The 26,905-nt window shown below is 33.1% G+C and overlaps 4 protein-coding genes across 5 annotated transcripts in view; 3 read left to right on the top strand and 1 right to left on the bottom strand.

The window, feature by feature from the left end:
* Positions 1-9,868, top strand: part of LOC111711011 (uncharacterized) — a gene marked incomplete at its 3' end in the record, with an annotated part of 64,442 nt that extends 54,574 nt beyond the window's left edge. The window contains exons 47-55 of the mRNA XM_023485229.1: positions 153-302; positions 396-499; positions 567-687; positions 817-7,167; positions 7,264-7,433; positions 7,507-7,608; positions 8,011-8,125; positions 8,827-8,928; positions 9,648-9,868. Of these exons, the coding sequence (XP_023340997.1) occupies positions 153-302; positions 396-499; positions 567-687; positions 817-7,167; positions 7,264-7,433; positions 7,507-7,608; positions 8,011-8,125; positions 8,827-8,928; positions 9,648-9,868 (7,436 nt within the window). The remainder of the gene's footprint in view (positions 1-152; positions 303-395; positions 500-566; positions 688-816; positions 7,168-7,263; positions 7,434-7,506; positions 7,609-8,010; positions 8,126-8,826; positions 8,929-9,647) is intronic.
* Positions 9,869-10,586: 718 nt separating this feature from the next.
* On the top strand, positions 10,587-14,194 carry LOC111711017 (filamin-B). The gene is made up of 3 exons (XM_023485240.1): positions 10,587-10,776; positions 11,306-11,497; positions 13,074-14,194. Exons 1-3 carry the CDS (start codon positions 10,703-10,705, stop codon positions 13,192-13,194), a joined length of 387 nt encoding a protein of 128 aa, XP_023341008.1. The 5' UTR covers positions 10,587-10,702; the 3' UTR covers positions 13,195-14,194.
* A 376-nt stretch (positions 14,195-14,570) lies between these two features.
* Positions 14,571-18,263, bottom strand: LOC111711018 (uncharacterized). 2 transcript variants are annotated; one of them, XM_023485242.1, is made up of 6 exons: positions 18,161-18,263; positions 17,682-17,789; positions 16,548-16,590; positions 15,836-16,000; positions 15,256-15,444; positions 14,571-14,916 (listed from the first exon to the last, which is right to left on the bottom strand). In XM_023485242.1, the coding sequence occupies exons 3-6, from the start codon at positions 16,587-16,589 to the stop codon at positions 14,803-14,805; spliced, it is 510 nt and encodes a 169-aa protein (XP_023341010.1). In that variant the 5' UTR covers position 16,590; positions 17,682-17,789; positions 18,161-18,263; the 3' UTR covers positions 14,571-14,802. The 2 variants fall into 2 exon arrangements, with proteins under 2 accessions (XP_023341010.1, XP_023341011.1); XM_023485243.1 differs by having other exon boundaries at positions 17,682-17,752; positions 18,161-18,237.
* Positions 18,264-20,754: 2,491 nt separating this feature from the next.
* On the top strand, positions 20,755-26,009 carry LOC111711019 (teneurin-1). Its single transcript, XM_023485244.1, has 6 exons — positions 20,755-20,863; positions 21,711-21,769; positions 22,739-22,803; positions 23,180-23,224; positions 24,591-24,722; positions 25,848-26,009. The coding sequence occupies exons 1-6, from the start codon at positions 20,802-20,804 to the stop codon at positions 25,902-25,904; spliced, it is 420 nt and encodes a 139-aa protein (XP_023341012.1). The 5' UTR covers positions 20,755-20,801; the 3' UTR covers positions 25,905-26,009.
* Positions 26,010-26,905: the final 896 nt, after the last annotated feature.

Genomic DNA, 26,905 nt, shown 5'->3' on the forward strand with positions numbered 1-26,905 from the left:
GGAATATGATATAAGTTATAAAGTGTGATAAATCATAATTTTAGAGAGAAAAATATTTGTCCTAACATTGTTTTATGAAGTCACAATTGAAAGAAATTTTTAATTACCTGGTTTTCAAATGTATAGAACAGTTGTAAATAATCTTTGTTAAGGTGGTAAAGGGGAAGGACCAGCAGATGCCAGTAAAGTAAAGGTGTCTGGTCCCGGATTGGAGAAGGGTAAAGTGTTCCCTGGTAAACCAACTAACTTCATGGTAGATTCTACAAAGACTGGTCCTGCACCCATCTCAGTAGAGATTAAAGGTAATCTAATACCAGAGGTCCTGAAATCTCACTTTTGAAGTTCCATAAATTTAGAATTTATCTATTCTGAATGTCAAATCGTTAACATTTTAGATCTTGATGGAGATATTATTGGACGGGTACCAAGTATAACTCCTGTTGGAGAAGGGTTACATGATGTGAGCTATGTCCCTCCACCTGTTGGTGAACCATATAAGGCAAGAATGATTTTATTTTATTGCCTCCAAAAATAATTAAGATAAAAACTATGTGATGTCTTTTCAGGTCCAGGTTAAATATGGAGGAGAGGATGTGCCAGGTTCTCCTTTCAAAATGAACAGCAACCCTGACCTAGAGGAGCTAGATCGGGCAGATATATCAAGTAATCCAGCTGCTGCAGGACAAGGTATTTTTTATTTTTAAAAATGATCACTCTTTTCAGAACATTTAAAAAATCTCTCAGTATTATTGTTTAAATCTTAAATATTTCTCAACATATTTGTTCTTTAAATAAATTCACAATATTTTTGTTCAGGAAGCAGAAAAGAAAGCAAGATTGGAGTCTCTGTCAACCCTGATGCATTTAATCTTGGCAAGATCCATGTAACTCTCATTGAAGCTAGGGATCTAGTTAAATCAGATATGATTGGCAAATCTGACCCTTACGCCATTATTTCGCATGGCAATCAAAAGTTCAAAACAAATACAGTCAAAAACAGTCAGAATCCTCACTGGAACTATGATGCAAACTTTAATGTTCCTGACCAGGGAGATGACCGAATTCGAGTGGATATTTTTGACTCTGATAGGATAGGAAAGGACAAACCTCTTGGCTCTGCATACTTTGATATTGATGAAGTTATGTCTAAGGGTATGCTTCCCCCTGGTTGGTATCCACTTAAGGGTGCCAAATCAGGAGAAGTTCTGATGTCAGCTGACTTTGAACCTCTTCGAATGACCAGCCCAGACTCTAGAGTTAGTTCTCCCAAATCACTTCAGGATAATGCTGGTTACCCTGCAGGCAAGATTAAGCCCAAGAATAAAACTAGTGTGACTGGAAGTTCTGGATTAAAGGATGGTATTTTAAGTGTAGAACTTTTGGCTGCTAAAAACCTAGTGAAGTCAGATCTGGTGGGAAAATCAGATCCCTATGGAGTTTTGACTCTTGGAGATCAAACTCTTAAAACAGATGTTGTAAAAAATTCTCGTAACCCTGAATGGAACTTTAGAGGCACGTTCAACATTGGGGATGACACACCTGAGTCTCTTACAATTAAAGTATTGGACCAAGACAAGTTGGGCAAAGACAAACCTATTGGCTTTGTGAGTCTTCCGGTAAAGGACCTTATAAATGAACATTATCCTGATTCAGAAATGTGGATACCCTTAGATGGAGTCAAAACAGGAGAGGTCCTTGTAGCCACAAATTTTACACCATTTGATGATGATATGTTAGATGGTAGAATGATGGGTGATGAAAGAATGTCAGGACATGGCAAAGGAAGGCAAAGTATTGCTGATCAAGGCGAGGATGATAAGCTGAAGGGACTTAAAGGGACAAAAGCAAAACTGAGTTCTGGCAGTTTGTTAGGTGATGAAGATGGAAGGCCAGGAAGTAGGAAGGGATCATCAGCATTGAGAGGAAAAAATAGTTCCGGAAATTTGCTTGGAGATCACTTTGAGTTGCCACCAGGCAACATCAAGCTGACCCTTAGCAAGGCTAAAAACCTCATGAAATCTGATCTGATTGGCAAGTCAGACCCTTATGCTGTTATATCTTGTGGAGATAATACTTCTAAAACAAAGACAGTGAAGAATGATATAAACCCTGTTTGGGATCATGAGGTAGTCTTTTCTGTGAATGAAGCCAATTCTGATGATGTAAAAATCAAGGTCTTTGATGCTGACAAATTTGGCAATGATAAATCTCTAGGCACAGTCAATATTGATCTTGCTGATTTAGCAAAGAATGGGCCAATGTTTGATTTATGGTTACCTCTAAAGAATGCAAAGTCTGGGGAGGTTCAGGTCTGTGCAGAATTTGAACCTGATTTTGATTCTATGGATTCGGATGGAAGGGTGAAGAAGCATTCGGGTGTGAGATCTAGTTTAAATGATCCTGCTCATGGAAAAAAATCCAGTGTAGGTTCACATGGAATCCATGACAAGGGGCCTGGAGAAAACTATGATGAAAATGATCTGGTTCCAGGGGTTCTCCAACTTGATATAATTCAAGCCAAGGATTTGGTAAAATCTGACCTTATTGGGAAATCTGATCCTTATGCTGTCATCAGCTTTGATGGAGACAAGCTGAAAACCCATACTGTAAAGAATAGCCAAAATCCTGAATGGGATTTTACAGCTAAAATTCCTATTGATGAATTGGGTCCAAGTAAAATCAAAATTGATATTCTTGATGCTGATAAATTAGGTAAAGATAAACATTTGGGCTCAGCTGATATCAATGTTAAAGATGTAATAAATGGAAACCCCTTGAACAAAGATTGGATTCCATTAGATGGAGTAAAATCAGGAAAAGTTCAGGTTTCCACAAACTTTACACCTGAAGGGGACCTTGGTAAGAAGGATAGAAAACCAAGTAGAGGAGGGGCTAAAGAAACAAGAGATAGAATGAAAGGAAAGTCAGGCAGAGGTGATGGTAGTGATGATGAAGGTGACTATGCTAGTAGTCCAAACTCACGAAAACAGAGTGGTGCTCTGTCTGGCAATAGAAAGGGAAGCAGGCTTGCATCTCCGGATCAGGGAGGTATTAGTGGACTCAGTGAAGATGATGTTCCCTCTGGTAATCTTCATTTTAAAATCACAGAAGCCAAGGATTTGGTGAAAGCTGACATTATAGGAAAATCAGATCCGTATGCTGTTCTCACTTTTGGAGACAATAAACTGAAAACCAACCCAGTAAAGAACAATCAGAATCCTGTTTGGGAGTTTGAAGGAGACTTTCCTGTTGATAAGGACAGTCCAAGAGTTATAAAGCTTGAAGTTTTTGACTGTGACAAGATTGGCAAAGATAAATCTTTGGGAAGTACTAATCTGGATGTGCTTGATATCATTGAAAACACTCCAATTGATAACACATGGGTTCCTCTTGATGGTGTTAAATCAGGAAAGGTCAAGCTATCTGCTGCATTCTCTCCTGAAGATGAAAATGGTTCTGGTTCGAAACGCCCCTCAGTGGTTAGTTTTTCAGCAAACAAAAATGGAGATTCAAAAAGTGGACCCAAAAAATACATGGATGAAACTGATGCGGCCAGACTAGGAAGTAGAAAATCAAGTGGACTTCCTGGAGCAAGTGATGGATTCCCAGGACCAGGAAATGTTCATGTGAAAGTACAGCAGGCTAAAGATTTAGTCAAGTCAGATATGCTTGGGAAAAGTGATCCTTATGCAACAGTTACACATGATGGAAACATGGTTAAATCTAAAGTGGTAAAGAACAGTCAAAATCCAGAATGGAACTTTGATGTTGATATTCCAGTAGATGTTGACAGTCCTGCTGATTTAAAGATTGAGATTTTGGACAGTGATAGGTTTGGAAAGGACAAATCATTGGGGGCAGCAATATTGAATCTCCCTGATGTGGCAAACAGAGAACCTCTGCAAGATATTTGGATTCCTTTGAGAGGAGCCAAATCAGGGCATGTGCAAGTCTCTGCAGATTATACTCCTGAAGATCCTAACTCATTAAATTATCAAGCAACAAAAAGAGGAGGAGGAGCTATGGGAGCTAAAAACAGACTTGGAAACAATGAAGAACCTCTAAGTGATGATGATGTGGGCAAAAGTAGAAAATCAAGTGGTCCAGATAGTAGGAAACCAAGTGGATTTGATAGTAGAAAGCAAAGTGGGTATGATAGTCCTATGCCAAGTGGACTAGGAGACCAAAGGCGACCTGGAGACTATGATGAAATTCCTTCTGGTAATATTCATCTTGAAATAGTTCAAGCCAAGGATCTTGTAAAGAAAGACCTGATTGGTAAATCAGATCCATATGCAATTGTTCGCTATGGAAATGATGAAATTAAGAGTAATACTGTAAAAAACAATCAAAACCCTCAATGGAATTTTGAGTGTGATATACCTGTTGACTCTAATGGTCCTCAAAACCTGACTATTGATCTTTATGATGAAGATTCTCATGGAAAGGATAAACCTTTAGGGTCTGCTGAAATAGATATTCCAAACCTTGTGAACAACAGTCCTCTGGATAACATGTGGATTCCTTTGAATGGAGTAAAATCTGGAAAAATCCAGATAAATGCTGACTTTAATCCAGATGATAAGTTTGGTCAATCCCAGCCATATGGATTTGATGGTAAGCGTCCAATGGAGAAAAAACCAAGCCAATTAAGATTTAGTTCTCCTGACAGAAAAAGTTCTGGATCTCACAGGAAACCAAGTGGCACTGATTCAGATGTCATACCGGGCAATTTACATTTAAACATTATTCAAGCAAAGGACTTAGTTAAAGGTGACATGTTAGGGAAATCTGACCCCTATGCAGTTGTAACTTATGGAAACGATAAGGTAAAAACAAACACCATCAAAAACAGTCAGAATCCAGAATGGAATTTCCAAGCCGATATTCCACTCCTCCCTAATGGCCCTGATGTTCTCAATATTGAGATTTTTGACAGTGACAAATTTGGAAAAGATAAATCTTTAGGAGCAACAAATATTGACATTCCCAGTTTGCAGCATAGCCAGTCATTGGCTGATGTTTGGGTTCCATTGGACAATGTCAAATCAGGACAAATCCAGCTCTCTGCTGACTTTTCACCCGATAACAATTACAACTCTTCTCATTATGGCTCATCACCAAGATCAGGTTTTGACCCTGGATCTAGAAAAGACTCAAGAGATTATGACAGCTCATCATCAAGGAAAGGATCCTATGGAGATTATTCAAGCCAATCCTCCAGGAAAGGATCTTATGATCAGAGACAATCTCATGGAGGTGCAAAGAATGTTAAAGACATTCTCACTGGAAGAAAACCTAGTTCTACTGACAGTGGCTCACTTGGAGATCCAAGATACGGAAAAGAACCTGAAGATAAACTTGGTACAATCAAACTAGACCTTTTATGTGCAAAGGACCTAATGAAGACAGATATAATAGGCAAGTCTGACCCATATGCTGTTATTCAATATGGAGAAAATGAGTACAGGACCCCAGTTACATACAACACTCAAGATCCCAATTTCAATGTTCAATATGACTTAGATATTCCCAATAACCCTAAAGATAGAAACATTATCATTACTTTGTATGATTCAGACAAGTTTGGCAAAGATGTCTGCATAGGTAATATGAATATTGACATTGGCAAAGTAATGAATATTGGAAAAATGGATGAAGATTGGTATCCTCTCCATGGAACAAAATCTGGTGAACTAAGAGTTGGAGCAAATTTCATTCCTGATGGTCATGAAGTTATCAATATTCACCAAAGATACACTGAAGATCGAAGAACATCAACACAATTTCATGAAATAAATTTGAACTGCATACCTCTTCCATCTGCTGGGGGTCAAATTGATGCTACAATTAGGCGACCATCAGGCGCTGTGGACAAACCTAATATTGATGACAACAACAATGGAACTATATCTATTAAATACCAGCCTTCAGAAGATGGGTTACATTACCTAGATGTTAAGTACAATGGAGATCAGGTTCAGGGAAGTCCTTTCAAGTTCCATGTTTCCAGACCTGCCAGTGGACAAGCTTTTGCCCATGGTTCTGGATTAACCCATGGTGTTTGTGGAGAACCTGCCAAATTTGATATCAGTACCAAGGGTGCTGGGGCTGGAGGCCTTTCTCTTGCTGTGGAGGGACCATCTAAGGCTGAAATAAACTGTCTAGATAACAAGGATGGAACTGTGAGTGTCAGCTATCTTCCTACAGCACCTGGGGAATACAAAATAATTGCAAAGTTTGCTGACAAACACATTCCTGGAAGTCCCTTCACATGTAAAGTGACCGGGGATAACAAGAAAAAAAATCAGATCTCAGTTGGTTCCAGTTCAGAGCTTCAACTCCCTGGAGATCTTTCAGAGTCTGATATCAGATCTCTTAAAGCTTTCATTGAAAGCCCATCTGGCGGCCTAGAACAGTGTTTCTTGAAGAAGCTTCCAAAAGGAAACATTGGAATATCCTTTACTCCAAGGGAAGTTGGAGAGCATCAAGTTTCTGTGCAAAAAAATGGAAAGCACATTACAAACTCTCCATTCAAGATAGTTGTCAATGCACAAGAAGTTGGGGATGCAAGTAGAGTTAGAGTATCAGGGGATGGGTTGCAGAAGGGTATGACTCATGTTAACAATATGTTTCAAATCAATACAAAATCTGCTGGATATGGTGGTCTATCTCTATCAATAGAAGGACCTTCTAAAGCAGAGATTGAATGCAATGATAATGAGGATGGTACCCTTGATGTTGAATACAAGCCAACAGAGCCTGGTTTCTACAATATAAATATTAAGTTTGCAGATTCTCATATACCTGGATCCCCATATCAAGTTCCTATAACTGGAGAGGGATTGGAGAAGAAAAAGGAGAATATGACCCGCATTAGGGAAGCTGTTCCGGTCACAGAGGTTGGAAGCCAGAGTAGATTAACCTTCAAGATGCCAGGTATACTTTTAAAAGATTTAGAGGCTGTTGTTGCCTCACCCTCAGGAAAGGTTACCAATGCCAACATCACCGAGCTTGAAGAGGGAGTTTTTGCTGTGAATTTTGTGCCATATGAGTTAGGAGTCCATACTGTGACTGTAAGATACAGAGAGATGGACATTCCTGGTTCTCCTTTCCAGTTTACTGTTGGACCACTTACAGACTCAGGAGCTCACAGGGTCCATGCAGGTTAACTTTTGCTTCATTTGTTTTAGATCATAATTTAATCTTATCACTTAACTTTTTGAAGCTCTTCTTACATATTTATTTTAAAATTTCCTGCAGGTGGTCCTGGTTTGGAGAGAGGGATAGAGGGTGCCCCAGCAGAGTTTAATGTATGGACCAGAGAGGCTGGTCCAGGATCTCTGGCAATCAGTGTAGAGGGTCCATCAAAAGCCCAGATAGATTTCAAGGATAGAAAGGATGGTTCCTGCTATGTTTCCTACATTGTTGAGGTAAAATATTAGTAAAATGAAAATGAAGTTAGGGTTCAAAATCTTATAAACGCTTTAATAACTTTCTGTCTAGGAACCAGGAGAGTATAGTGTTGGAATTAGGTTTAATGATCAACATATCCCTAGATCTCCTTACAGAGTCTTTATTATCCCTAGATCTGATCATGCAGACAAGGTGGGTTGATATCCTTGGTTTAATCCAGTCTATTCAGAGTAGGAAGCATATTGTTAGAAACAACTCTATCCTTGTAAACCATTCAGAAGGCAGTTTTATATTTTTTAGCATAAATTTGAACTGTTTTATATTTAATACTGTAAAAACAGACTAACCAACATAAATAATATATTAAATGTATTTATGAGCGAAGAATTTAATGTATAGTTGGGTTATAAAAAAAATATGTTTTATATTAATACTTATCTAAAAAAATCAATACTTTTTTGAGAGGCATCAATTATTTTTCATAGCCGGACATTACAATTTGATTTTATCTTATGACAATGCAACAGAAGTTTAAATTTGTTGTTATTTTTTCAAATTGCCAAATTTTTTCTTTAATAATTATAAAATTTAAAGGTGCGTGTCTCTAACTTCGACCAGGAGAAGGTTTCGTTGAACTCTCCGCAATCTTTCTTGCTCTCTAAGAACGGAGCAGCTGGAAACCTACAGTGCAAGATGGTTTCACCTTCAGGTAGAGCAGGAAACAGAAAACTGTGGAATAGGAAGAGGACTGTGAGACTACAGTACATTGAAATAAAACATAGTAATTGCGTTGTGCATAGAGGTCTAAGGCCCATCTCACATAAAAGTTAATTTTTTAATTAACGTTAAACCCATTTGTTTTTAAAGTCATTAATTAAACATACAGGGTTACTCACAAATTATGAGACTTTAGAGACTACTGTACGGAATATACACTGTCTGTTTAGAGATGACTGTACGGAATATACACTGTCTGTTTAGAGATGACTGTACGGAATATACACTGTCTGTTTCCTTATCTTTATGATTCCATGCAACTTCTTTCTTCCTTTGCCAAATCATAAAATAAGCCATGAAACTACCATATTCAACTCAAAAGACTTAATAAAATTGTATGATTGGCATATTTTATATGTTTCAGGTCGTTTTTTCAGCCTCATCTTTTATGGGTGACCCTGTAATATTTCTTAAATGTCTCTTTCATATTCCGCAGTTATATGGGTCTCACTTCGCTAATTTTGTTAAATTTATCAAAATAAAAATTCGGAAAAGGTTTTAACATATCCGTCAATTTGAAGATACTTCCAAGTCGCCATATTTATGGAAACACCTGTGCATGAAAAAGCTAATATAAAAATTGTATAACAAATGTCTTGTAAAATGCTGTCCAATATAATAGAACTTTTCAAGGACGAGAGGACGACTGCTATATATCCCAAGTAGGACAAGACGAGTACTCAGTTAGATTCGTCCCAAGGGAGGAGGGAACTCACTATCTGCACGCTAAACTAGGTTAGTTTAAGTTTGTCCAAACAAGGGGTTTTATGAATGCTTCAAAGTTAGGATTCTAGTGAACAAATTCTTAATCTAGAATTTTCTATATTTTATTGTTTATTTAAGGACTTATTTTGTTATTATGCATGAATTATTGTTGTTTTAAATTGTATTTTAAATGAAGTCGATGACAGAATACGTCTATTATTGCAATTTGTTTATGAATTACAATATTATAACACAAATTACTGTTAATGAAACCTGATAAAGATTAACATAGTTTTTATTTTTACTTTATAAGATACTTTTCTTTTCACACGATTTTGAATGTAAATTTTACAATTATTTAAGTTAGATTTAATCTTTATGAAATTGTTTTACTTTAACATTAAAAATGTCAAAACGAAAAATGAAAAGATTGGCTTAACTTTAAATGTTAAAGAAAACCCATTTATATTTTCCGTGTGTACCTTTATATTCACTTTTATGAAACTATTGTGTCTACTTTATCATTCATGTTCATGGTTATGCTCAATTTTATTCAACAGGGGCTTTAATTAATTCAGTAATTATCAAGCTATACTCCTCAATTAGGTTTATATATATTATGAATATTATTATTAGGTTTATTTATATTATAATCTAAATAATCTAATTTGTCCAAGAACTGCTCACTGCGAAGCTACATAGTTTTGAATAACATTTACGGTTTATTTTAACCTATTTTATTTTCACAGATGGAGTGCACATTCCAGGCAGTCCCTTCAAGATTAAGGTTGGTGGAGATAGACCGTCTGGAGGACGAGTTCAAGTACTTGGACGAGGACTAGAGCAGGTCAAGGTCGGAGAGAGGTCGTCTTTCGTGATCGATACAAGCGAGGTCGGAGCAGGGACCCTGTCCGTTACAGTTGATGGACCTAGTAAGGTTGATATGGACTGTGTAGAGGTCGATAAAGGTAATATTATTATTTTATTATTATTATTATTATTATTATTATTATTATTATTATTATTATTATTATTATTATTATTATTATTATTAAATTTATTTAATTTATTTAATTTATTTAATTTATTTAATTTTGCGTGATATCGATTTGGGAATCAAGAACCGCAGGAACGGAACTTTTTGTTGATATTGCTAATCTTGAAGTTTTGAACTTGATATATAATGTGGGCACTTTTATTTAGAAATCCATCAATTAAAGTACCATCACCACGGGATATATGTAGATTATTCTATAGGTCTGAATAAGATAGAGATCAAGGCTTAATCCCAAGATTACAAAACAAAATGTTTAAAAATCCTAGTTAACAATATCAGGGTGTAAAATATAGGGATTAGAAAACTAGTGTCTGTCTCAAGTAAACAGTTGTGTTGGATACTCATCACTCATGATCCTGATTTCTTGATCTCGATATCCATCCACTGTAGGCACTTTTAGTTTGAGTGAGTTTCTATAGAAAGCCATACCTGTCCTCCATATCTTCATTTTAGTTAATCCTCTCCTGACCAAAGCTCCCTTTAAACTCTGACTGGGTAGGATTACCATGCGGGATATCGAATAAAGATTAGAATAATCTGCAGATTAACAAAAGATTAAGATCAAGCACTGAAAACGATGTCCACATCACAAAAGTTCCTTTTTGAGTTTCTTTATAAAATAGTAATACTAACATTGACCCGGTGTTTGTTCAGGTGCATTCTACCGGAGGTACTCTAGTCTCCAGTACAGGAGGAGGTGGTGTACCGGGTACAGAGTACATTAAACAGAGGAGGGAGAGTACAAGTATGACGATGGAAACTATCCAGCACACACTCTTCAAACAAGAAACTGTTTATAAAGAGTCAAACTCAGAGTCAAGGTAAATTGAAGGGACTAGTCAGTGTTTATGGGAAACGTTGACCTTTTAGATCTTTATAATCTTCTGTTAATATTTGACAATGGAATTCATCCGCTAGATTATAGTTTGGAAAATCAAACAAACTTACTTCAGTATGCTATAGTTAAACATTTTTTAAAAATAGTTTTTGAAATTCTTTGTCGTAATTAAAACGCCTGTAGCAAATTCATGCGACACTTCTAGTACAACTTTGTAACTTTGTAGCTCCTGTAGCTTTGATTTTACGCTTAAGCATAGGAAAAGCAAATATAGTCGGTTACATTATACATATAAAAACCGACTAAAACATGTTTCTTCTTCTCAACAGCGTCTTAATCAAAAGAGTTATAATTGAAAACGTTTAAGATTTACAATTTACTTTAGCTGAACTTGGAAGCTTAAAGAATTTGGTATACTGGTTTTAAAATGATTCAGTTATAAGTGATTTCCTACACTTAAATGTTAGTTCTTATTTAGTTTTATTTTGATAAAAAAGTATTATTCTGTCCAGGAATAACAGTCGAAATATCCCAATCCAGTTCTCCGGCGAGGCTTCAGCTTGTGTTGCCCATGGCGAGGGACTAGATCGACCCCGGGTTGGTCGACAGAACAGTTTCCTAGTCGACTGTAGTGCAGGGGGAAGTAATGTTCTGTTTGTCGGAGTGTATGGCCCTGATACACCCTGTGAAGAGGTTCATGTCAGGTAATACAGATACATTATATTTCCTTAAAAAATCTTTCCCCCCTTTTTTTGAAAATCATTTCCCGTCAAAAGTTAGGTATGGTTGCACAATGCCCCTGGCAAAATAAAATTTTTATGTTTTTTTGCGAACATGGGAAAATAAATAATTGTAAGGGGAAAATATATGAAATTTTGGGCACAAATTATCAATACGAAAGGAAAAACATGCCTAACCCCTTTAATGTATTCTTAATAATTGAAATAAAAATTAATTCCAATATTCCACCTCAAAAAAAACATATATGTACAATATAATCATTTGTTAAAGGGACTGTAAGTGTTATTTCAAGCGATCCTCTATACAAATATGTCAGAGTCCAGTGTCTGATACACAACAATACCCTTGAAACCTTTAACAGATTATTAATATGAAAGATATCGTGGTACTTCTATGTTTGTGCATTTAGCTGTATTCAAGCTTTCTGCAGAGTAAAAAACGAACTGCTTATATTTGCAAACAAAGAGTCAATTTTAATTAAAAATAATTATTTTAAACTATTTTACAGGGAAGTTAAGGGAACCCGTGGTGAAGTAAAATATTTTGTTTATAAAATATTTTATTTATGAAAAAGTAATTGTACACAACTTTATTGTCTTTTGAGATGAAAATGCGCGAATTTTTTTCTGAAAACTTCGTGGAGCGGGTGATATTATTTTACATAATAGTCCCAAGGGTGCTAGGTAACCTAACCTCCCTCTGTTGGGGGAATCATAGGTCGGTAATGTTGGTCAAAAGGCGGCAACATTTTAAAATTGGTTTCTGATTAATACTTTATCAGGCAAGCTTTTAAAGGTATCGATCTAAATTTAACATTTCCATCTTTGCATGGAGGTTCACTAGAAATAACGTTTACAGTCCCTTTAATATCAATTTAAATCACCAAGAGCTCTCTTTTTATTTTTTATAATTTTCAAGGATTTTACGGAATTAACGCCTTATGAAGGACCAAAGGTGAAAATGAAGTAAAATGCGCACAGTACAGCGGATACTTCATGCTTTCAGCTTTTAAATTTTTTGATAATACAAAGTATATATACTTCATTTTGACAGTACTTAGAAAAAATGCTTCACATGCATACTTCTAATGTTCTTAATTTAAAATGGTGAAATGCAAATAACAATATCTTTTTACCTCCAAAAAAAAGTAAATGCATACTTCTATATCATTGTCAATTTTGCTATCACGTCTTCCAGTATTTAGGATCCAGATCCGTAACATTTTGGCTTCCTGGATCCGGATCCACACAAATTTGCGGATCCACGAATCCGGATCCAAGGGGCAAAATATCTGTTAGCCATCAAGTTTCAGCAAAAAATTAAGCGAAAAAAAGAAAGAAACAATAAGGGAAATTTTAATTTGTTATAAAATGATTAAATCTGGAAGGAATGTTAATAACCTGGATCCGATCAAACGAAATGGGTTCTAAGCACTGGCGTCTTCAAATAGTAACTTATCTAAATTTATTAGATAACATTTTTTTTTATGTAAGCATTATTTTTAGAAATATCCAGACTAATATTTTAAACTATACTTAGACATGAAGGCAACAAGGAGTACAGGGTGACCTATTCTCTCCGTGAAGAAGGACAATATCTTCTCTTTGTGAAATGGGGAGAAGAACATATCCCTGGTTCACCTTTCCATATCAGTGTTTAGTAATCCAACCTTTCCATATCAGTGTTAACTTAACTGGAGAAATTCAACCTTTCCATATCAGTTTTTAAACTAAACCAGAGTAATCCAACCTTTCCATATCAGTGTTTAAACAAAACTGGAGAAATCCAACCTTTCCATATCAGTGTTTAAACTTAATTAGAGAGATTCAACCTTTCCATATCAGTTTTTAAAACTAAACCAGAGTAATCCAACCTTTCCATATCAGTGTTTAAACTAAATTTGAGAAATTCAACCTTTCTATATCATAACCTTTGAATTAAACTTAAGAAATCCAATTGAAACCCTGCAGGTCTAAAAACCTAAAAATAAAACCCTGAAAGTTTATAAATGAACCCCTGCTCATGTTCAACTATTGTCCATGACAAAGTAACCTTTGCTATTTATACAAAATGCAGAGGAATATATTTTTTTAAACTAACACAAAAAGGTCTGTTTTTAATTTTATGAATGCTAATTCGGAAAGATTTTAAAGTAGTGCATGGCAGAAAATATGTAAAGATTTATTTTTATTATTTTGTTTTTGAATGTTTTGTTAAATAACATTAAGCTGAATGAGAAGGTGCATTGTATCCTTGTGATTAAAACAAAGACGACATTTTCTTCCCTCCATTTCTGTTCTGCTGTTAACCGTAGTACTCGGCTCCTGATTGGCTGTTGGTCCGGCAGTCAGCTGATGCATGGTATTTCAGTGCTGCCTGTCTAAAATCCCGTTTAAGTTTTGATCTGGACTTGTTCTTTGTAAATGCTTGGATCAAATCCAGATCAGGGTCCTAAAACCGGTTTAAAACCGGTCTGAAAACTGAATCGGGCTTTATGACTTGAAGCTCAGTTTATGTCGAATAGTAATGCAGGGCAGGAAACCAGTAGTTGTTTTCTCCTATGTGATTTATTTTTCTATTTTTTGCTTTTTGCTTGTTAATTCTTGTTAAATGTTGTATTTATCGATTTACACCGCTTTTAATAAATATTTTTAAATTATTTTCACAGTGGTAGATACTGCTAAATGGCAAAAAAGGAATTTAGTCTGTGTCACAAACTTCTACTCAATACAAACCAGTGGCGTAGACATTTGATATTTCAAACTAAAAATTCTGTTAGATCAAATAATCTAAGTTTGAAATATCAAAGGTTAACACCAACACCATCTGGTTGCAAAGATAAAGATATCGTAAAAATAAAACATTTTTCAAAATCAATTTATTCTGTGACAAAAATTTTATTGTTTTTCAATCATTGAAGCCTAAAAGTAAAATTTAGAAGATTTAAAGTTACAAAAAAGAGGCCTGGGCAAATAATTTATAATCGTATATAGATTTCACAGTTCTTTTTAATATCTCTGAAATTTTATTAAAGGGTTAGATATGAATTTTTATTTATAGTCAAAATTTTAAAAATGCACTATTTTCTGAATCATCCTTTGTGAAATTTATTTCTCAAACTAATATTTTTGTTAAACAGAGTGATTCCTCAAATGTTTGAAAATGTATCCATTTTTTTATCAATCAATTTATTGCCAGAAAAAGGAAAGGGGATTTCCGAGAAATTTTTAAATTCCATTGATGGGGAAGAAATCCTGGAAAAAAGTTCTTAGCAGGTGGAAGCACAGCTTTGAACAGTGAAGTTTCCTGTTGAAAAGCAGTAAAGGTTGGAATTAAGTTCGTAAAGACAACCATCAGTGCACACAGAATACGCTTTCTCTATCTAAACATTAAACGTCTTTTTTATACTATTGTAGTGAGTAATTGACTACATTTTATCCATATCTGAACGAACACAAAATTTTTCCTTGAAGGAACTTAAGTTGGTTTGGCTTCCTAATGTGTCATGAAATCGACTGACTACTTGATTTAATTGGTTGATTTTTTAGTTCTAGTTATTATGTTTATACAATGTTACATTAATGTTATTCCTTACATAACAAAAAAAACGTCAAATAAGCTAAAGTTACGTAAAATAACTGATGATAAGAGATACTACCAATTAAGCTTGTAACTTCCTACAAAATCATATGATACGAATTCTGTTGTTCAGATAAACTACCTTGAGCTTGTAGCTTCCAACCAAAGGTCCATCACTAACTTTTTTGTATGCTGGGCAGGCAGCCTCAGCGGGAGGAACAGCTGTAGTTGAACAAGCAGAGACCTCTATGCTTTCTCCAGCAACGAAGCAGTAGCGGTTTGAATTAAATGTGTAAACACAACCATCTCTGCACAAAGGAGATCTACTTGCCTAATTATGAAATCTTTGTAAAATTTTAAGTTCTTATCAGATTAATGCTGGGTTTAATTGGTATATTTCTTTTTATTATAAAAATAGAAGTTTTCATATTAGTAAAAAGCTTGAATTTGTCTTTCAAACAAAGTTCCAGTTAACATAAACTAAAAAGAAGCTGTCCAAAAATGTTCCAAAATTTCAGGTTTACATAGGAGAGGGCTGGTTGGCCAGGCACAACAATTATTTTAAAAAAATTTGATAATGTTAGGATAATATTGGTATTGTAAATCTATATGAAAACATTGTTGATAAAATCAAGTTTCATCATCTTAAATTTTTTTCCTTTTTTACAAAATTTCTCTTGAAAACTGCAACATATTATTTGCAATTTAAAAACTTGATCAACCTGTAGTTTGTATTCTCCTTTGCTTGGACCCTCCAGTATAGTTCTACACTCCTGGCAGAGGATTGACGGTAATGCTGTCATATTAACTCTAAAGGGAGTGTTCCCTGTTTCAATCCTTGAAACCTGAGCCGCTGTAGATGTTATTAAACATAAGAGAAAAATAACCTGAAAGAAAGTAAATTTTAAAAAATGTCGATTTTGTGATCTGTTGTTCTGTTCAATAAATTTTTGTATTAATGGGACTGTATGCATAATTTTAAGTGATCCTCCATTTAAAGATTAGCATGTCAGACTTACAAGGATACCCTCTAAACCATAATTGTCGGATAAACAATAAGGAAGCAAATCAGGAAAAGTATTAAATTCTGACACATTCTTTCTCTTCCATTGCATAAACTTGCCAGGCACTTTATAGAGAACCACAATTTCCATCATATTTGCTCAGATAAAGGGTTAGATGGTACTCTTGTGGATCTGGCATTCCCCACTTTTAATGGTGGGTCTCTTTCTTGGTCCTCCTTGCATCCAAAAACCACTCTGTATGTGCAACCTTGCAAGTTGGAACAGACTTATATCCATAAAAAAAAGTTTGTTCCAGTTTTGGAAAATGTAAAAAAAAGTATGTCAAATATAGAAAACTTCAGAGAGCAACAAGAAACTTTATTGTTTTGTTAAAAACAATATTTTAAAATTAATTTCTAATGAATTTAACCTGAAGAGCTCTTGCTAGTTTGTAACCTTCATGGAACCACATTCTGCACAGTCAATACCAATAAATAATGAAATATATAAATATATGGAAATCAAGAGAACGCATTCATTCACTTGTCATAAATGATCATGATTACTAGATTGGGTAGATTTTGGAACCAAGCTTAGGGCCCTAGTGATATATATACATACGCCAGAACTTGCTTTTCTAAGAAAAAAATAATCGAAAATTTAAAAATGGCGAGCTAAAATTAAAAGAAAATAATAGATAAAAAATCACCGGAGGACAGAAAAAAAAAAAATTCTTCAAAAAAATGTATCTCCAGCCGCTGATCACTGCATTTTTATCTTTTTGGTTTAGGACCGGCCATAAAACGAATTTTTATGGGACTCTGCCAAAACCATTTCATTTCAAAAACCAGTTTTTGTCTCTAAATAGTTAAATAATTATGAATCCCTGCGAAATGAACTTTTCTGAATTTTGTATAAAAAAACTGATCTTGTAATACCCCTATTGATAAATTTTAATAAATTTTTTTACGGTCTTTCTAGTGAGTTTGTTTTTTCTTAAAATAGCTCTCAGCTCGATATTTTTAAAATTTTTAATACATTTTGTGTGAGAAGTTCTTATAATATTTAGGCGCATGCATCCCGCACAAATCAAAAGCTTTAAGAGAGAAAAAGTGAAAAATCGACTAACCCTAATGATCACCCGTCACTTTTGAAAAAAATGCTCTTAGCAAACCAGTTCTACGGTTTATCTCGGAAATCCAGCTCATTTCCATTTTGTGCTTTACTTTTTCTTAAGTTGACGGAAATGTTTGAATTGCTGAAACAAATAGTAATAACAAAGCTAGGTTAAAAGTTAAGACTCTGAAATACTGTAGATTTAATTTTTAATAACCATTTAATTGAAGAGCACCATTAGTCATTCAAGGTAGTACCCGTAACAGCTTTTCTCTGGTAAAGATTTCGTAGTTTTTCTGTTTTCGAGCCATTTTCTTGCTCGTCGTGGTGTTAAAATCCAGGAAATGCCAATTTTGGATCATTGCCTGGAAGATGTTTGAAAGTGTATCTTTCTACTTTAAAATGGATGGACGTTCATAAAAACGTTTTTCATGTTTATTGGTTCTCCCTGAAATAAGAACAGTTAGTGTGGATCCTCAAATCAGTACTGGAGAACAGTTGATGGATGGATCTTGTATCCTGGATTCAGATGTTAATATCTGTTCTGCCGGCTTTGCTAATCACGATATACATGATAATTTATGGTAATTTTGATAAATGTTAATCATGAAATTGATCATTACAGTAGCTTAGAAAAACTATGTTGTTAAGCAAAACAGGAACCGAACTTCATAAATTCGAACAATAGGTCGCTCAACTAACAGTTCAAATCTTTAATCATTGATTCAAAGTTAAAGCTTCATGAGGATCTGAACTGGCTGGAGGTAGTTCAGCAAACTTTCCAATTATTTAGATTTGGTCCCAGAAAATTTATTTTAGTGAAATAAACGAAAGATGGTGTGTTTGAACATAACTCAAAAAGTAGTGGTCCGACTTTTCTATCCTACACATGCCCCTTACTTCAGGCCAACAGCAGTGCTTTTATACCTACAGTTCCAGGTTGTATTGGATGAAGGAGTTGTCAGGAATACGGTTTAAAGTGCAGGTTGAGTACCCCAAATATATGACCTTTTAACTGCCCCAAGAACTTAAATGAAAAAGATTGTAAACAGTAGTAAAACTTTGAGCTAGGCTGTAAATTCATGGGAGCGAGGAACATTGATCCAGAATTCTATGAAAAATTAGATTGGGTCAATTTTAAAGTGTCACAACCCTTTGATCTTTGATTTATCTCACTAAATCACTTATGTTTTTTGTTGTTTTAGATATGTACATTGCAAAAATATAAGGCACTTTTTTGGGTAACCGTTTTACAATTCAGGCATAAAACTCTAAGGATCATTTGAGATTTTGACTTAAATTCTTTTTGGGATAAATTGATTAGTTGTTAATTTCCATGTCATCACTCCAATTCCTCCAATTTCAACATAAAATATTTTGTTTATATAGATATACTAGTACAACTTTGTGACCTAGAACCTCATAATTCGGACCCATAATTAAGTGAGAAACACAATATAGCCAAAATGTCGTCAGGGTTAAGGCACTAGGTCCTATATTTCTTTACTTTTAAAAATCTCAATCTTTTTAAAATTTTTATTTAAATTAATGACTGTGGTGTTTTAACTTTTTTTTCTGAATATTGTTTTTCTTAAACGCAAAATAAGCTTGGGTAATGGATATGCTAATAGTTATTTAAAGAATAATGATTATAATAATTATTTATAAATTTCATGATTAAAAAATCTTTCCAACATTTGTTCTAGTTCTATAAAACGCAATTTCTAAACATGGTAGCGTCAATTATATCAATAATTAAACATTAAAGTACGCAGACTGTCGGCTTTATCTCAAGAAACTTTAATTTTAGAGATATAACCGCCAGATTCGCATCTTCACTTTTTATTAATAATGAGGGTAAAACAAATTCTGTTTATTTCCTTCCTTGTGTCCGCTTCATCAATTAGAAAAAAAAACACATTGAAATTTTTAGATATTTTTGAATAAAATAGAGGTTACCTAAATTATGTTGACAGCCCATTAAATGCTAAATGGATAGTCATGTTTATAAAGGGACTGGTAGCATAATTTAAACAGATCCTCCATTCTTAGATTGCAATGCCCGATTCACAACGGTACCCTTGAAACCTTTACAGGAGTAATAATAATATGGAAGATAACCTCGTTTTTCTGACTCGGAAAGTATTTAGTTCTGTGAATTTCTGCAGTCTTCCATATAAGCAAGAAATGTAAAAGTCACTTTTGTAAAGAAACCACAGAAAAATTTTAAATAAACAAAAAACATCGATATCTAATTCAATTTGTTCAGTCAAAGCTTTTTAGGTTACTGCTGTAAATCAGACATTGCCTTTTTTCATGGAGGGTCTCTTAAAGATTACCCTTACGGTTAGAGCTGGGCATGTTTCAACTTTTCCAGCCGTTTCGTTAACGGTTAGTTTCAACCGTTGAAATAATGCCAGATATAGTCGTTAGTTTTAATGGTTAGAACGGAACGTTCGTTTCTTTAATGGTTTTTTTAATGTTTCTGTTAGTTATCGATCTCCATTTTCTGAACGGCGATAAACTGAAGATATTCTGCAGTTAACATTTTTATTTTTCCAATTATCTACATTAGTCGTTTAGAAATTTGTTTGCAAGTTTTATGCAATTTAAGCAGAAAAAAAGAACGAAATATTCAGTTTTTAGAAAAACATTCATAATTTTATTTCGTTTTCAACCGTTAATTTTTTTCTTCAAAAACGGCTAATCTGTTTCGTTGTTTTTTCCATTTGCTAATTTTTGATAACCTCAGTTTCGTTCACGAAACTTTGCCCAGCCCTATTTTTTCTCTCAGAGATTATGTGAGAGATATTTTTATTTTTTATATTTTCTGACAAAAATAATTAATTTGTAAAAATTAGTATTTTGTGCATTACAAAAACGTTGTTATTTATTTAGCACTTTAAACAAAAGTTCTTCTTTTTTAAGTATTAAAATCCTAAAATTTTTCTAGAAAATATTTTTTGCGCATAAGTCATTCATTTTAGGTCTTTAAGTCGATAAAAGAAGAAATAGAACATGAATAAATATACTTGTTTTGATCCAGCATTTATTGTTCCTCTGAAACTGCTGAATTGCAACATTTAATGCTTTGTTTGTTACAACTCTTCATGGAACAACAATTTATTTAGTTGACATTGCTAGCCATTGTTACATCAATACAGTGATGGGAGTCACATAGGATGGTCAATAAATTTGTAATTGTTAATAGACACTTTTGACATTTTTGTACTTTTATTTTGAGTTATAAAAATTAATCAGCCATTTCTTTGATTGGCTTTGCTTTAAATCTATAAACTTAAAAAGCGCGACTCAGATGATGAAAATACTTAAAGAAAAACTTATGACAAACGGACATTATACTATAACTGCCAAGTCCAGTGCAAACACATTGTATTTAAACAAAAGGTACTTCAAGAAATTGTTACATAAAAACTCTTCAACCATTTTATCAAATGAATCAATCTATTAACCATCTAATGTCATTTGTGGGGTTTACAGAAAATCCAGTCAAAGTTGGATACCCAAGCTAATTAATACACAAGAAATACTTATAGGATTATTCGAAATGTTGCTGAAGCAAGTTTTAATCCTGGGGGTGGTTCTGTGTTGTGCGAATGCTATTTCAAGGTAAACAAAGACAAACATTTGGAATATCGGTTTTTCTTATCAGGTTTTGAAAATAAGGCAAGTTAGTCATTTTCCTATTTTTTTTATTTTGTCGAGGACTGTAAGTATAGTTACCCTTCATTGCCATTGAAACCTTAATTTGATCAATAATGTGGAAGATAAGGTTGTTTTATTTACTGTTTTTGAAGCAAGAAATGCGCAAATTACTTTTGGGTCACTTGAATTACGCTCACAGTCCCTTTAACTTAACTTAACAGAACGGTCGCTAAAATAATCAGTAGTTTTAAATAAAATAGGTTCTTAGGAAATGTATATATCGTCAATTTTTACCAAAAAATCTTAGTTTTGGTCCTGATCTTGTTAAACATAAAAATTAACGAAATTGTCCGCTAGTTATTTTCATATCAACAGTTTTTTCCTTTGCTGTCCTAAATTTTTTATTCGAAAAGGACCTGAAGAAATTTTATCATTTTCAAATTTAATTTTATACTTTTTAATTTCTAAAAGTCCTTTAAGACAATTAAAGGTTTTTATTCTAGGTTCCTAAATTAAAGCTAAATAAAGATGTTTCTTTATTTCATCTGAACTCAGGGTTTCCACTTAAATGAAACTTAAAAATCTTTTTCAACAGTGGTTTACACCGGTACCCTATATACCTATATACCTATATACCTATATACCTATGTCTGTGCCTTATGCCCGCATTTAATTTTCAGTGGGCAAAAGTAGAACATTTCCGACATCAATGATCATATTAAGGTTGATAGGGTACCGTTGTGAATCAGCCACTCTATAAATAATGAAGGTAACTTGAAATTACTGCTAAAGTCACTTTCACTAATTTTAGATGTAGTTTTGGTGGATGGGCCTGCAGAGGATTCTGTAGTTATGACGGACTTGTAACAGGTTTTCATTGAAAAATTTCAAGGGGACTTTATGACGACCTATACACATGAATCTAACTAAGACTAGAGATGGGAGCCTTTGGTTTTTTTCATTTAGTTCGTTCATCGTTTGTGAACACGCATTTTTTTAAATCGTTAAAAAAATTGATTCGTTGTTCGTTTTTTCTTCTCAATAACACCGTCGTTTACAAAAATTTCTTTTTTACAAAAATGAAGCGCATCACTTAATAAAAACTAAAACAGGTTTAAAGGAATAAACATTGCCAATTTTTGATATTTCCATTAAAAAAAACAACATTATAAACAGGGTTTTCCAACATTATAAACAGGGTTTTCCAACATTATAAACAGGGTTTTCCAACATTATAAACAGGGTTTTCCAACATTATATCTGTTCCTGACAGGTAGTAAAAAGGTCCGATTCACAACGGTACCCTTTAAACCTTTGCCTACTGAGGAATGAATGAGATATCCTTGTTATGATCCCTGAAATTTGATTTTTAGGAAGTGAGGTTTCTCTCTAAAATTAAAAGTGGATTTTTTACTATAGATACAATGAAGGAAAATGTCAGAATTAAACACTTTTCAAGCTGGAAAAACGATGATATTTTTTCACATCACAGATCGAAAAAGGTTTAAAAATTACATAGCATTGTGTTAAATCATGAATTCCCTTTGATTAAATGGATGGTTACTTGAAATTACAATGAAAATCTTTTTAAGCCTTAGGGGTTTTGAAATGAATGAAAATAAGAAGTCGTCTTCCAAATCAATCTGTTTAACTGTATATTCTACAAGGTATTTATTGTAAAATAAGCACTTTATTCTAAAATTATCCCTAATATTGATAATTTTGTCGGACACAAAACTGAGTTGACACTTGTGACGTAAGAATACAGAGCTATACTGAGAGTGTACAAATTCTACGTTGCCATTTATTGTACTAGAATCTATTTGGTATATTCTATAGGTATGTGCACTCCAGACTATACTTGTCATTGTGCAACAGAATATCTGAATATTACAAGACTCCAGGTTATGTTTTCAAATACAATTATACAAATTTAGATTTAGTTTAAATACTTTTCAACCCACAGCTTCTTTTTCTGTAAATTTACTGATATAGATAAATCCGTTTTTTAATAAAATTAAGTTGTTCCCACTCTTGGTTATAAGATAGATATAACACAGACAGTTTGTTTACATTTTGAAAAACAAGAAGAAATCTTTTAATTAAAAAAACCTTAAATGTTTAGAATCAAACTACATAGTGATACACATGGAATTTCAACTTGCCAGAAAATAACTTTCTGTGAATATTGTTCCAAGTCTTTATTCTTCTCGTGAACATTTGACATTTTTGTTTTACAATTCATTAATTTAATATTCTATTTATATTTCTGTATTGTAGGAACAAGTTCCAAGAGCCTGTGAGGTTGGCATAACTCAGTGTAATGTAAGTTAAAGAAATTCAGTAAATCTTGTCTGAGATCTGGATTGCATAATTAAAAAAATTTAATTTATAGCCTTACAAAAAGTAATAATTAGTTACGATCGTTTTTTTAAACAAATGTTTTGATGAAGTTTGTCATATCGTTAACGGTCGTTAATGATGACGCTTCGTTAACAATTGTTTACAACCGTTAAGTTTTGAGATCTTCATTCTTAAGTTATTAATGTTGAAATGTATCAAACACATTTATCAAACATGTAAGTAACATGTTTTACTTCGTTTAAAGGGAGTGTTCGCGAAAAATGAAAGGGGGTATAGGCTTAATGCGATAATTCGAAAACAAGTTGTAAGCTAAATATTATTTTAAAAAATAAAATAAAATCATATTATGAAATATAAAATATATACAAATGTGGCGAAAGATAATCGATGACCATAGGTTGTAATATCTGAATGATTTCTTTGATATTAATTTGATTTTTTTACGGTCTAAGTCGTATGTTCCAACTTCCTCAATTTGTTTTAGCGCTACGCTCTTCGGTATGTGACGTCTTTATCAATTTTCTCCTTATAGACGCAAAAGCTAGAAGTAAGATTAGTAGCGATCAAAAGCGCTTTTTTATCGCATTAAGCCTATACCCCCTTTCATTTTTCGCGAACACTCCCTTTAAAGAGAATGAATTTAAGAAATTATGCTTTTCTTTCAGTTTTCATAAAGGAAACAAAAAAGCAAAAGTTATATTTTGTCAAATTTTAGATAAATTTTTTGAAACTGACAATTGTGTAAGTGAAAGTATATGGGTAGTTAAAACTTAAAGCAAAATGGTCGACTGTGAAAATCACCTTATCTAATAAACCTAGAGTAATAAGTTGAATATTTTTTTAAAAACTATCATTTTAAAAAAAATAATTGTATAAAAAACGTTTTAAAAACTATCGTTTTCGAAAACAATCTTTATTGGTTTTCTAAACGTTCAAAAACGTTGTTTTAGAAAACGATCCTTTTTTTCTAAAACGAAACAATTGTTTTGAAGAAAACCGATAAACGAAAATTTTTTCGATCGTTTTTGGAACGATTAACAACCCTACCTGCAACCTGTGGATCAGTAAAGACCATGGTATTTGTGGTGGAGATGCCTGACAGATTACAGATTATTAAACAATAGATTTCTTGATTTCAGACTGCCTGCAAGCAGATTGGTAAAGACCATGGTATTTGTCGTGGAGATACCTGATAGATTACAGATTATTAAACAATAGATTTCTTGATTTCAGACTGCCTGCAAGCAGATTGGTAAAGACCATGGTATTTGTCGTGGAGATACCTGATAGATTACAGATTATTAAACAATAGATTTCTTGATTTCAGACTGCCTGCAAGCAGATTGGTAAAGACCATGGTGTTTGCGGCGGGAACGGATGCACCTGCTCTGACGAATGGTTGTCTGACGCTGCTTTCAGACTATGTGAAGATGAAGACAAATGTGAAGATTACTGCTATGTAAGTAATGTGTTAAACAGGGGGATATAAACATCACATTGAAGAGACAATATAAAAATCATATTTGAATAGTGCATTATGGAGGTATGATAAAAACTTTACACTGCAGTTAAACTTAAAAAGTTGTAACTGTCCTGGTTGTAAAATATCTCCACATTGCCCGAAGTACTTTATGTTACCATCATTTTAAGTTACCTTACCCAATTCAAGATGATAGCTTCAAACCTATATCCTATCAATAATTTTGAAGTTATGCCCGTTCATTTCAAATTTAAAAAGTATTTAATTCTGACAATTTTACCATTGTTTCTGATGCACAATGTTCGAGTTACTTTGTAAAGAAACCACAATTAAACATTTTAATTTTCAAATTAGGCAAAATATTTTAAACAGTAACTCTCTATAAAAAGAGATTACTTGAAACTGTTTGTACGGTCCCTTGGAAACAAAACATATATGCATTTCCTAAATTTTGTAGGAGTGTATTTTGATTTTTGATTTTCTTTCTTAAGAAGTAACTTTATTTCATTTTTATCAAATAAGTAATAAATAAATAAATTTATTGGAATTTGTATGACAATTTAGATTTTTTATTACGAAAAAAGCTTTACAGATTTCTGCACCTAATAATCTAGTGAAACTTTGCAGTCAAAGAGATTTTTGCTATTAAATTCATAACAAAGTTGAAAAAGAATTTGCTCTAAAAATAAGTCCATTGTATAATAAATCTAGTTTGTAGCTAGATTAACAAAGGTACATAAAGATTTTAATTACAGTTTAAAATTCCTTTTTTCTGCCTCTATAGGTATGGTATGGTATGGGCCATTTTAGATTTTTTGTAACATCTACACATTCTGCATGGTCTTCCCCAAATGAGCACAATAGGTGCATGGTCCGAACCAGTACAAGAATTTGCCAATCTAATGTGATCGAACTACATTCACATTTACTCGTACAAGCCTGTCCAGTAAACCCAGCGGTTTTTTTGCAACAAATGTAGGCTAGCAGAATCTATGTTAACTCAATGTTTTTACTTTTACTTTTACGTTTATCCTCTGTATATGTTTATACGACACATTAAGATGACAATATAAAAAAAATTAACATTTTACAAACTTATTTCAGGGGCTCAACGAACAAGTAGGCAACTGTGAAGGATGGAATTGTGTTTGTCATAAATAAAAACTATTTTGTTGTAAATATTTAGAAAGCTATTATTGTCTATATTCGATATCCCATTATTATAATTTGCAATTGTAAGGTTTAATAAATTATTATTGTAGCATATGTTCAATTGAGAATTATTTTTTACAAACTATTATTTGGAACTATTAGGAAGACACACAAGTTATAAATAAAAAAATGAATAAAATAAAATAAATAAAATTTCCGATGATAGAAGGATCATTTCTTAATCCCTCAATTAAAGGTATCCCTGCAAGATATGACCACAATTGGATATTGAAGAGGAATTTAATTGATCCTTGTGTTTGCATAAAATGAAAATCAATGCTCGATCTGGGTAATCAAAAACTTTTTTATATTGGACAGTAAAATTTATAGAAAATACATTAAGCAACTGAAAACTTGCTTGGTTTTTTCATCCTCCCTGGTGTGTAAACCTTTGACATTTTGAAATTTTTTAAGATGAATTTTTTAACATACCTCTTTTAGTTTTAGAAGCTTTAAATGTAGTTTAATCTGAAAATTAAAATTGGAAATCTGTCGGAAGCAGACCTGATATTGATTTTTGAATTTTAAGAGGACTGTTCACTTTTTAGAGAAATACTTTAGGCTTTAATAATAAACCTTTACTTATGAATTACATATTAAATTATTACAAAGAATTAATCTCAAATTTTTGGCCAGTAAGCAACACATTGAAAAATGTTTAAACAGCTTTAGAGTGTTTAAAATTAAAAAATCTCTATGATAATTGAAATTCGATGCCAAGATATAATCTTTGAATAATCCCTTTATTAGAAAATAAACGGAAATATATTATATTGAAGAAAATTTCAAATTTTCTTTCATCTTTTACAAGTCTGATTTTTATGCATTTATAAAATACTTGAAAATAAATGAAAGAAAAAATATTTGTTAAATAAAAGATTGTTTGTTGATTTTGTTCAGAACTATTTTAAACCAATAAGAATTGTACTAAAAAGATTTAAAACAATTCA

The sequence above is a fragment of the Eurytemora carolleeae genome, unplaced genomic scaffold (assembly GCF_000591075.1).
Source record: "Eurytemora carolleeae unplaced genomic scaffold, Eaff_2.0 scaffold945, whole genome shotgun sequence".
NCBI classification, from domain to species: domain Eukaryota; kingdom Metazoa; phylum Arthropoda; class Copepoda; order Calanoida; family Temoridae; genus Eurytemora; species Eurytemora carolleeae.